The 13,027-nt window shown below is 37.4% G+C and overlaps 1 protein-coding gene and 1 long non-coding RNA gene across 2 annotated transcripts; one reads left to right on the top strand and one right to left on the bottom strand.

The window, feature by feature from the left end:
* Positions 1–6,129: 6,129 nt before the first annotated feature.
* Positions 6,130–7,109, bottom strand: LOC125478531. The gene is made up of 3 exons (XR_007259372.1): positions 6,712–7,109; positions 6,485–6,610; positions 6,130–6,186 (listed from the first exon to the last, which is right to left on the bottom strand). It is a non-coding gene; the product is annotated as an uncharacterized LOC125478531 (long non-coding RNA).
* Positions 7,110–8,926: 1,817 nt separating this feature from the next.
* LOC103932868 (protein DETOXIFICATION 19) lies at positions 8,927–11,809 on the top strand. Its single transcript, XM_009342518.3, has 7 exons — positions 8,927–9,369; positions 9,832–10,376; positions 10,456–10,542; positions 10,623–10,679; positions 10,770–11,008; positions 11,128–11,246; positions 11,457–11,809. Exons 1-7 carry the CDS (start codon positions 9,082–9,084, stop codon positions 11,577–11,579), a joined length of 1,458 nt encoding a protein of 485 aa, XP_009340793.1. The 5' UTR covers positions 8,927–9,081; the 3' UTR covers positions 11,580–11,809.
* Positions 11,810–13,027: the final 1,218 nt, after the last annotated feature.

Below are 13,027 nucleotides of genomic sequence, written 5' to 3'. Positions count from 1 at the left end.
AAAAGAGTCCTTCAATTAGAAAGGCAAAGGATACTTCAATTAGAATGAGTGACATGTTAGCATACAGACTGTTATCTTGTATGTAAGCTTCAAATCAACAATCAATGGAGCCAGAGATTAAAGATTTAAAAGAGAGAGAAAAAGTTTTAGAGAGAGAAAGAGCTAGAGCTTTTAAGAAGAAGCAAAATGAGATGATTCATTTCATTCACATGCACACAGTGCACATGTAACCATTGGGAATAAAATGTTCCTTCAATACATCATTCAAATTTAGCCCTTAATTCATTTATCCTATAAGGTAATGACACATGGCATAAACTATCACTTACCCTAAGATTACATCTTAGCTGCACACTTGGACTATGATCCAAGGGCTGACATTTAAATTGAGTTTTATTCTAAGTTCTTATAACATTTCAGCATATACACTTATAAACTAACACTCCCTTCTAAGTGTTGTGCTGAAATCACTTCTAGAGCTTTCCTCAGAAATTCAAATCAATCCCTTGCTAAAGCTTTGGTGAAGATATTTGCAATCTGTTCTTCAGTCTTGCAGTGTAGTAGATCAATCTCACCATCTTCAAGTGCATCTTGGATGAAATGAAATCTTCGATTCATATGTCTGGTTTTGTGATGATGAACTGGATTCTTTGATATGGCTATAGCTGAAGTGTTATCACACAGCAACTGAGTTGGTTCTGCTTGCTCTTCTCCAAAATCAGAGAGTACAAATCTTAGCCAAATGGCTTGTGGAGTGGCTTCTGTTGCACTGATGTATTCTGCCTCTGCAGTTGAGAGAGCTACATTACTTTGCTTGATTAAGGCCCATGAAAACACTCCTGAACCGAAATTAAAAGCATAACCTGATGTGCTCCTCATGTCATCTTCACTTCCACTCCTGTCACTATCACAATAACCAATCAATACTGCTCATTTTCCTTTTTCATAGACAATGTCATAGTTCAAAGTGCCTTGTATGTATCTCAAGACTCTTGTAGTTGTTCCCATATGCTTCTTAGTAAGATAATGCATGAACCTAGCCAATAAGCTAGCTGCAAACATAATATCTGGCCGAGTTATTGTTAAATATAGTAAACTGCCTACCATTTGCCTATACAAAGTCTCATCTGCCAGTTCACTCCCATCTACCTTTGAAATTCTTTCATTCACAGCTAAGGGTGTTGTAACAGGTTTGCAATCTCTGAGTCCAAACTTCTCAAGCAAAGTCTTTGCATATTTCTTCTGGTGCAAGAAAATGCAGGTATCTATCTGCAATACTCCAAGACCAAGAAAATGGTGAAGCAACCCTAAATCAGTCATCTCATACTGTCTCATCATCTCATTTTTAAACTCAATCATCATTTCCCTTGAGCTTCCAGTGTAGATAATGTCATCTAAATAGAGTGACACAATGATAATGCCATTGTGAGATGTCTTGGTATACAGTGTAGCTTCAGTTGGACTTCTATAGAATATAGCCTTTGTAAAATAAGAGTTTATTTTTTCATACCAAGCTCTTGGAGCTTGCTTCAGACCATATAAAGCTTTTCTAAGCCTGTACACTTTATCTTCCTTACCTTGTATCACAAAACCAGATGGTTGGTTTACATACACCTCCTCATTCAACACTCATTTAGAAATACTGACTTTACATCTAACTGAAATAACTTTCAACCTTTCTGTGCAGCTAGGGCCACCAAGGTTCTTACAGTGTCAAGTCTTACTATTAGAGCAAAGGTTTTATTAAAGTCTATTCCAAGCTTCTAAGAATAACCCTTTGCAACCAACCTTGCTTTGTTTTTCTGCACAAATCCATCCAGATTCAATTTTGTCTTATAGACCCATTTGACTCCAATAATTGGTTTATCAAATGGTCTAACAACCAGCTCCTAAGTGTTGTTCTTCTCAATCATGGTAATTTCATTTTCCATAGCCTTATGCCATGATTCATCATTGGCAGCTTCTTCAAAATTTTCTGGTTTTATAATGCACAGATTGCACTTCTCATACACTTCTGCAATACTTTTGTACTTGAGAAGAGTATGATCAATATCCTATGGACTTGTCATCCTTCCTATATCACAGATTTCAGTGCTTGAGCTTGGCACTTCACTATCTTCACTTACTTCACATTGTGCTTCAGAATCATAAGAACTCCTTTCATACCCTTGTTCTCCTTCTAGCACTTCAGTAATTTGAATACTCACACTTTTTTCCTTTTGTGCATTCCAATCCCAACATGCATCTTCATCGAATACAACATCTCTGGAAACAATCATTTTCCCATATTCAATGTTATATAGTCTACATCCCTTCTCACAACTGTTATACCCCAAGAAAATACACATCTTGCTTGCCAAATCCAATTTCTATCTCTGTTGAGTTGGCACATGAGCATAACACAATGAACCAAACACCTTTAGATGCTTAATTCCTGGTTTGCTACCACTGTAAGCTTCAAAGGGTGTTTTCTTATTCAAAACTTTGGTTGGACATCTATTCAGGATATACACAGAGGTTTTAATTGCCTAAGCCCAAAATTCAAGTGGAATCTTCTTCTCCAACATGAGACACTTAGCCATTTCCACAATGGTTTTGTTCTTTTTCTCTACCACACCATTTTGATGTGGTGTATATGGAGTGGTGAGTTTTCTTTCCATGCCTACATCTTCACAGAATTTGTTGAACTCCATAGAAGTGTACTCTCCTCCTTGATCACTTCTAAGCTTCTTCAATTTATAACCACTCTGCAACTCCATATTAGCTTTGAATCTTTTAAACACACTAAGAACTTCAGACTTGTGTCTTAAAAAATAAACCCAACACATCCTTGTGTAATCATCTATGAAGGTGAGAAAATATCTATTCCCAGCCTTTGTAATTGTTTGCAGTGGACCACAGATGTCACTGTGTATAAGCTCTAGAGGAATTGATATTTTCTCATCTATGAAGGTGAGAAAATATCTATTCCCATCCTTTCTACATTGTTTACCAAGAACACAGCCTTCACGTACTCTTTTAATTGCTTTGATTTCTGGTAACCCTACCACCATTTCTTGTTCCTGTATTAACTTCAAATTGCTCATGTTCAAGTGTCCCAATCTTCTGTGCCACATAGTAGTAGAGTGACATACACTTGCCTTAAAAGCAATATGTATTCCAGACTACAATTTCATTGGAAAGCTTCGATTTCCCTTCATCGGTACTTTGGCAACCATGTTGGAATATGAACTGTCATCATAGATTTCCACCTTGTGATCTCCAAACACCAAGTAATAGCCATGCTCCATCATTTGTCCCACACTAAGCAAATTTTCTTTCAATCCAGGCACAAACATAACCTCATTGATGTATCTTTTCCTTATTTTAGTTTCAACCACAAGACTCCCTTTACCAGTCACTTCAACAAGTTGTCCAATACCCATTTCAACCTTTGCAATCACATCTTTGTCAATATCAACAAGCAGATCCTCCCTACCCATCATATGATTACTACACCCACTATCTACATACCATACATCATCACATCCTTTTACACTAGTATTAGTTTGATTACTAGCATAAAACATAGTTGGTGTAGATTCGACCTGAGTGGCATAATTGAGTTGTTGCACTGGTTTCTTGCTATTGCAGTCCCTTGCAAGATGACCAAACTTGTCATAGTTGTAACACTTTAGTTTGCCTTTGAATTGACATTCACCGAAATGCAATTTGTCACAATGCTAGCAAGGATTTCTAGCACCATCAGTGGGTATGTTATCCCACTTTTTGCCTTTTGCCTTCCAATTCTTTTGGTACTTACCATTTTGATTTCCAGTGAACTTAACTGGTTTGGGATTCACACTAAGACTAGCAAATGCTCTCTCGGTTTTGTTTTTAGAATGCCTATGTAGCCTTAACTCAAAACTCTTCAAAGAGGCTACTACTTCTTGAACCTCAATCACATCCAAGTCCTTCGAATGCTCAATAACAGAACATATAGAGTCATAAGCTGATGGCAAACTAATTAACAACTTTTGAACAACCCTCTCTCGAGATAATTCCTCTCCATAGCTCCGTATTTGATTTATAAAATCAAACAATTTTGTAAGATAAGCAGAAAGTGATTCATCATCTTTCATTCTTGTATATTCAAACTCCCTACGAAGACCTTGCAATTTAACACTTCTAACGTGTTTATCACCATGGTATTCTTGTTGCAGAATGTCTCATGCGCCTTTTGAGGTTTCTTCATGAGAAATTATGGGAAATATATCGTCTAAAACAGCTCCCTGAAACAAACCCAGAGCTTTAGCATCCTTCATCAGTCTCTCTGTAAGAGTTATCTTCTCAATGCTGCTTGATCCTTTTTTTTTTTTTTCTTCTTTCCATCAGATTCATCATCACCCTTTACCCCTTCTCAACCAAATCCCACAACCTGTGAGATTTGAAAATGGTCTTCATCTTAATACTCCAGAACTCATAGTTATCACCGTTGAAAATCGATGCTCTCACCTCACTACTACCTGATCCTGCCATGTTAGACTCATATCACAATCAACTCGAGCTCAATTTCGAGTTTCTTAGTAACTCCTTCATAGATCCAAATGCCCAATATTAGTTGATTGAACCTGGCTCTGAGGCCATGTTAGCATATAGACTGTTATCTTGTATGTAAGCTTCAAATCAACAATCAATGGAGTTGGAGATTAAAGATTTAAAAGAGAGATAAAAAGTTTTAGAGAGAGAAAGAGCTAGAGCTTTTAAGAAGAAGCAAAATGAGATGATTCATTTCATTCACATGCACACAGTGCACATGTAACCATTGGGAATAGAATATTCCTTCAATACATCATTCAAATCTAGCACTTCTTTCATCTACCCTATAAGGTAATGACACATGGCATAAACTATCACTTACTCTACGATTACATCTTAGCTGCACACTTGGACTATTCTAAGTTCTTGTAACATTTCAGCATATACACTTATAAACTAACATGACATGCCCCGATTGGAATCAAGGCGTATTGGTTGTCACGTGAAGGTGACGTAACCAAAAGTGCTGGTGATGTAAGAAAAATGTGAATAAATTAAAACCAGAACTAGAACTTAATTAACTAATAAGGTGAGTGCGCAGTAGTGGTTACGACCCATAACTACAAATATTCAGAGCATAGATAACATAAGGGTAAAGCAGTCGAATTAGGGATGTACTTAATACACAACTAAAGATAAGCTCTTACAATAAGAATGGGAATATGTCAAAATCGCCGGGTAATCCTCGAATGCCACAAGTAGGTTAGCAATCTAGGACCTGGAGGGGCGAAAAATAGAAGGGTGAATGGGCACAAAAATAAAAGGTTTATAAAATCCATTTATTTTCTAAACATACTAACCCCTTACTGTAAAACAAGTATAGTTTCTCTAAAATCATAGTAAGTATAAGTATGAAATCAAATGCATGCCGACAATAAATCTAGAATTATGCCACAATAAAATATCTCAACGGCAATATGAATAAAATCATGTGCTCAGCAATCTATATTAGCACGTAGTCGGAGTCACCTAATGGGACCCTTACGACTGCACCCATTGCTCATCCATTTATGCTAACACACGAGTCAGAGTCATCTAATGTGACATGTACGACAATAATAGGTGTAATAATATACGCTATAGTACTACAATCACGTGAAGACTAGTGCTATGCGCATCACCTACGAGTCGGAGTCACCTAATACGACCTGTACGACAGGACTAGCACCTACTTGGATCCAAGGCGAGCGTAGGGTGTGAGGTGAACATCACGTGGAGGACTGACCCTGGCTCGGGGCGAGAACTAACACCGGTGCAACAATGATGAGTGAACTATATGAATATGAGCATGCCATACAATTCAATCATTCCAAACAACACAATAAACTCACCTGAACTTACCTGCGCGTCCCGTAGAATGACTTGGCATTACACAATAGCGTAATATTTATGAGCAGGTAAAATGCATATGAATATGTCATGATCAAGTATAAATCTTTACCACCATGGCATTATTTTAAAAGTAAGTAAAATGTGGAATAACATGCATAACTTAAAAGCATTTGTGGAAACTATACAACATATATATATGAAAAGAAAATGCCCACTTACTGGTATGTCGTAGGATCATAGCTTCCTAGTCTCGCTTGTCCTCGGAGTAAGTCTCCCCTATATGCGAAACAACGAAATTAAATTAGTTAATAAGGACATACACTAAAACTAGGAATAACTCCCCATAGGTTGCTCAAACAGAAGGTTTGAATATACGAAAATGTTCTACTTGATGTCATGAACCCGTACGTAAAAACCACTCGTCTGCCGGAGGTCGAACGTGCCCTTATGTGCCACCCAACCCATGACTACACGCGCAGACATGTGCACAACAGAAGCTGACAGAATCCATGAATATTCCGTCAGACTTGACAGAATATTCCGTTAAACAGTTAATGGACGTTAACGGCGTTACCTGATGCCATTAGAATATTCCGTCAAGTCTGATGGAATATTCGTTGTCTTCTTCGATGGGTTGTCACCAATCGTCACCATCCGCCGCCGTCTGAACTCGCTGGAAACTGGAAATCTTCGCCAGTTTCTGGGTAAAATTTCAAACCTTAATATCTTGCTCATTTCTCAACCATTTTTCACGAAATTTATATGGAAATGAAGCTTGTGAAGAGTAGAACAAAGTTGTACCTTCCAAAAGTCCAAAAGTGGACTAGAAATGGCTTGAAAATGGCTTATAAGTCTGGGCCAAAAGCTCAACTCCTTGAACGTGCCTGTTTCAACATCAATGCTTCTCCAAAACTAGTCTAATGGGCACGAGGAGTTGAGTAAGAGCTTCCCCACATCTTAAAACCTTGTAATTTGGCTGGGATCATGATGACACCAACTCAACCGAGTCGGAGCTTTCGAGTCGCTCTGTGTTGACCACTCAAAACTCAACCATTAGAGAATCGATTGGTATGGTTGTGATCGTGAGGACAAGAGGATCACGATGGTGGTGTTTTTGGACTCGATCTGTGAGTGGTTGTGAATGTCCTTGTAGTTGCAGAGAGGAAAGAGTTATAGGATGATGAGAGAGAGAAAGGTTTCTGATTGGTCCCAAAAAGAAGGAGAAAGGGAAAGCTAATTGGGTGAGGGGTGTGAGGGACATATTTGATTGGTGGGTGAACAACAAGTCACAGTCTCTATTTTAAAGAAGAAAAGGATAGGATTTTTAGATTTAAACAGTAAAAAGTGCTCAAAAAATCGATCCAAAACACTGTTTCTAACATTGATAAATTAGCACACTCGTGTGTACAATTCTACCTGTCGATTATGTATTTTAACGAGACATAACTTTTTTGTTGCGAACCCGATTCGGGTCAAACTTGCGCTCACGCAATCGTATCAACAAATACTATTTAATTACGATAGCGAGAAAAAAAATATAATTTCAGAACAAACAAACACGTCCACGTCACTTGACAACAAGGGCATAAATGTCAATTCACATACTTGGGGAGAAATTATATAGAAAAATTAGGGACGGGTCGTCACAATGGGTCTACCAATGTGATTTCATGAGTAACTTAGTTGGTGTTTGATTAATAAAATTCATATTATCCCGAAAAATGTGGTACGAAAATGTGATTTTTCTAATATTTTCATGATCACCAGTAAAAGTGCAAACGAGTCGCATGAATGATAACATAAACATGACAATTTTGGTGTGTTCAGGTAGGATTTTACACTGCACATATTTGGATTGCAATTCTTGAACTTTTTACAATTCTAGTTGCAGACTTGGAGTTAATGTGGGATGGTGAAAATATGCACTTTCTTTCATGTTTTCTCTAATATTTTATTTTTACTATATAATTACTCTCATGGGGTTTTTTTTTTCTTTAAAAAAAAAAAGAACAACTGATGACAAGTAATGGTTATCCACCTTTTTCGGAAGCTAAGAAGACTCACAAAGGCATTTTAGCCTCTCTCTAGCCACAAGTTTGGCTTCCACACCAAAGGCAGATTTCGAACCCAAGACCTCCAGTTTTTAGTTTTAAGAAAGTTTCGTAAACCGTCCTTTACCACTGGATTATTGGGTCTTAGTATAATTTTCTTATTAAATATGGTATGTGGACCTGTACACTTATTTATATATGGAATTGTCAATTATTTTATTTATATATGTACTCTCTTTCTTCGGGTTAATTACACTAAAACCCCTTCAGGTTTATTGTTTTTTCACAAAATCCCCTCAGATTTGAAACATTACACTCACACTCCTTGACGTTTTAATTCACTTTCACATCCACCCCTTAAGGAAAAAATTACCCTTGTAGTTAATTAGTTAAAAATAATTTTTTTAATAAATAAATGTTAAAACAAAATCAAAATAAACAAATTATATTAAAACATTAAAAAGTAAAATGAAACCCTAGATGCATGTCTTATATCATTGGATCCTTCATCCTTGCCAATTTCTTAGCCGGCACCCTAAATGCATATATATCATATCTCTTCTTCCAAATGAAACCCTAGATGCATGTCTTATATCATTGGATCCTTCATCCCTGTCAATTTCTTAGCCGGCACCCTAAATGCATATATATTGTATCTCTTCTTCCTTGCAATTGCTTAGCAAGCACATCCTAAGTTAGAGAAATATTTTCCTTTGTTGATCTCATACTGTTCATAGTCTCCACCCAAAGACAAAGGGGCATATTGATATTGCACAGATGCCATATCTTAATTAGAAACAGACGACATATTGATATTGTATAGTTTGGCGTTCACACCAAAGACGGATTTCAAACTCGAGACCTTCAATTTTTAATTTTAAGAAAGTCTTGTAAATCATCATTTGCCACTGGATTATTGGGTCTTGGTATAATTTTCTTATTAAATATGGCATGTGGACCTGTACACTTATTTATATATGGAATTGAGAATTATTTTATTTATATATGTACTCTCTTTCTTCCCACACACCACATGCCATATCTTAATTAGAAACAGACGACATATAACATATTGATATTGCACAGCAGAAGAAGACAACAAAAGCAGGACAAGACAACAATGGAGAACGGAGACATGGTAGCAAACACTAACAATACGACCCCGTTGTTGGACGCAGGTGACCACGAAGACGCAGGTGATCACGAAGAGGGGTGGTGGAACAAGGTGCTGGACTTAGAGGAGGCAAAAAACCAGGTGTTGTTTTCGTTGCCGATGATTCTGACCAACGTTTTCTTTTACATGATCCCTCTGATTTCTGTCATGTTTGCCGGCCATCTCGGTGAGCTTCAGCTTGCCGGTGCAACCCTTGCAAATTCTTGGGCCACCGTCACCGGCTTCGCTTTCATGGTAAGGTGATCCTTTCCCTCCCTCTCTCTCTCTCTCTCTCTCTCTCTCTCTCTCTTATATCATGTCCTCCCATGTATGTACTATTAGGAAAACCAACAGAACAGTAATAAAAAAAAAACGCAAATAGAACCGGTCAGAAACTTTTAATAAAGAATATGAGTGGAGACATGAAAAAACAATAAATAAGCATTAAAATGGAAGTTTCATACGTGGCTTATTGTTTGTTTACCATCACCCAATTTTATTTTTGATTAAAAGTTTGTAACCAAATTTCTTTGTGCTTAGGGTAGTATATCGAGACTTACATGGCTTTTTCAATTCACTTGCTTTTGTCTTTCAATTTTTCTAAATCAAACGTTCTTCTTTTTTTTGTACTTTAGAAAGGCAAAGAACAGTGCTAATTAATAGATTGCAGGCCTCTCTTTGAACTGTTTTATTGTCTATTATTATTTCTTGGTTTAGGTTGGATCAAGTGGAGCTCTAGAAACGTTGTGTGGGCAAGGATTCGGCGCAAAGTTATATAGAATGCTGGGGATTTATCTACAAGCCTCTTGCATCATTTCATTCCTGTCCTCTATCGCTGTATCCGTAGTCTGGTTCTATACAGAGCCAATACTTATCTTAGTTCATCAAGACCCTCAAATTTCAAAATATGCAGCGCTTTATATGAAATTTCTTATCCCTGGATTGTTTGCATATGGCTTCCTGCACAACATTTTGAGATTTCTTCAGACGCAATCTGTTGTCATGCCACTGGTCTACTTCTCGGTGATCCCAGTGGTTCTTCATGTTGGAATTGCATATAGTCTGGTACATTGGACAGGTCTTGGTTATGTGGGAGCTCCGCTGGCAGCTTCGATTTCAATATGGATATCGATGCTAATGTTGGCCACGTATGTTTTGTGCGCAAAGAAGTTTGAGGTTACGTGGGAAGGGTTTTCATTAGAATCATTTCATTATGTCCTCTCCAACTTGAAACTTGCTCTACCCTCTGCAGCAATGGTATGGTAAGTGTTCTTCAGTTTTTCTTACTCTCTGAGTGTATGAGATAGAATTTGCAAGTCTTCAACTTTTTTGTCTTTCCAGTTTAGAGTATTGGGCCTTCGAGATTCTGGTGTTCATGGCAGGAGTGATGCCAAACGCAGAACAAAACACTTCCCTAATTGCAATCTGGTAAGCATTCTGCTAGCTCTAAACTTATAATTTTTCACTCGACTCAAGGAGATTTTTCCTAAATCTAATCATATCTTCAGCGTGAATACAGAAGCAATTGCATACATGATTACATATGGCCTCAGTGCTGCTGCAAGGTTGGTAGAACAATAAATTCCAAGTTATCTCTTCAAGTTTTTCAATTCTGCAACACATTGCATCCAATATTACTTTAATTTTGTGTGTAGCACAAGGGTGTCAAATGAATTGGGAGCAGGCAATCCTGAGAAAGCAAAGAATGCAATGGCTGTGACTCTTAAGCTTTCTATACTTCTCGCTCTAGTTGTTGTTCTGGCACTGGCATTTGGTCACAATTTATGGGCCGGCTCCTTCAGCAACAGCAGTGTAATAATAAAACTATTTGCTTCCATGACACCATTGCTTGCAGTTTCAATAATTGCTGATTCTGTGCAAGGCGTCTTATCAGGTTCGAATCATCATTCTCATTTCTGTTATGAGGTTGTCAATCTGCTACTTTGCATTTGAGCTTATTCTCTTTCCCTTCTATTTCTCAAGTATCCATGAGTGCGAATTTTTGTATTTCAGGAGTGGCCAGAGGATGTGGGTGGCAGCACTTGGCTGTGTATGTAAACTTGGGAACATTCTATTTGGTTGGCATGACAGTTGCAAGTGTTCTTGCATTTAAGTTGAAACTATATGCTAAGGTGAGACCATTAACCTTATAGCTTAATTTCACACACCCACAGGATTAAATCCTTGGGTTTCTAAAAAAGTTGAGGCATTTGCACACTCAGTACTAATATTACCAAAACCTTTAGCTGAACACAGAAGTGGAACAAGCAGCTAGCTAGTAGTTGATCTGTTTAGTTTATTTAACTCAGTTCACATTTTGTGCTTAATTTTTTCTGGTGCAGGGGTTGTGGATTGGTTTAATCTGCGGTCTTTCATGCCAAACCGCCCTACTTTTGGTGGTTACGCTACGCACAAAATGGACTCGACTGGATTTACCTCGTAATGCAGATGCAGTTTTGGCCTAACTGAAGGTCACATAGAACTAGTAAACAACATAGACCACATAGGCAACCTATTTGACTAGTTTATGGAATTTGAAGAACTTATTTATTGCAGAGAAAAAGACTCTGGATGTTGGAGTTTTCTCGAAAGTAAGTTATCAAAAATTAGTCAGTCGAGCGGAATTTGGATGCTACTGGTGAACAAGTTTTACAGATTGAGAATTGGAACTATAGCTAAAAGAAACTAAGATGCATATACGTTTCCATCAGGTGGTTGGTCATTTCCTAGTAGCTGGAAAGTGACTACAATAAGAGAAATATTCATGTATTATTTGTTCCATTCAATATAAATTCACCACAATGAATCTGAGGCGTAATTGTATTAATCTTTATAACAATGACCACAAGAGTTACACACATGTATAATATCCCCTAAGATAAAATAATAGAGGAGATTGAGTCTCAACAGGTTTATCATGCCCTCGCAAGCTGAACGGTTGTGCTTGAATGGGAAAATTGGAGAGAAGATAACAAAACCAAAAATCGGAGATACCCTTGGTAAAAGGATATTAGCGAGCTGGTCCATCAGGAGCAATATGGCCGGACACACCTTCTCATAGATGTAATGGTAGTCAACTTCAACATGTCAAGTGCGACGTGGGTGCTTAAAACAGGGGATCGGAGGTAAGAGAGATGACGTTGCTATTACCACACCATAAACCAGGACATCGTAAGTGCATATGAAGATTTTGTGAACTTATGATAATTACGATCACCGGCATAGTCTGCATATAAATACGAAACAAGACTACGATACAGAGCGGAAAGTGGCTTAGATCAAGTACATTACATTTATGCGTTTTTCTCTAGTACACATGGCTAAATGCACATGCTATATTAGATGCACAATGATATTCATCAGCAGTTAGATCAGTCTCAAAAAATGCAGGCCCACTATTTGTTTCAAATAAAAATAAGTAGGAGGCCTTGGATGCTTCGAAGCCTTAATCTTCGTGATGAGTGGAGAAACATTGTTTGTGCTCGACTGGTTGAGCTTACACAAATAAAAAGACAAATTGTGGATCAAGAAATCTATCAGGTTGCTATATATAAGATTTCTTTTAAAGAGCTTGAAGTGTCAACAATGTTGGCATAAGTGCCCATATTTAGAAAATGTTGTTGATAAGTACTTACTGGTGGGTAAATATATTGTTAGTATAACCGTTACAAAGGGATCAGGATGGTCTCAGGCCCGTGTTGGTTTTACAATGAAACACTACATTTAATTAAGCAGCATATACATCAGTTTGGACATCTTTAGCTTTTTTGTTGTTGGATATATGTACTATATGGATTTAGCTAGGTTAGTCCATATGGATCATAATATTTGTATTAAAATAGATTATCAATATATTAGGCTCGTTCTTTTCCACAGTCTACAAAACATCTTATGCATGAGATTACACAAAAAT

This window comes from the organism of the source record quoted next, unplaced genomic scaffold, assembly GCF_019419815.1.
Source record: "Pyrus x bretschneideri cultivar Hongxiangsu unplaced genomic scaffold, Pyrus_bretschneideri_v1 Contig25, whole genome shotgun sequence".
NCBI lineage: Eukaryota > Viridiplantae > Streptophyta > Magnoliopsida > Rosales > Rosaceae > Pyrus > Pyrus x bretschneideri.
The sequence above is the reverse complement of the archived record's forward strand: the minus strand, read 5'-3'. Positions and strand labels throughout refer to the sequence as shown.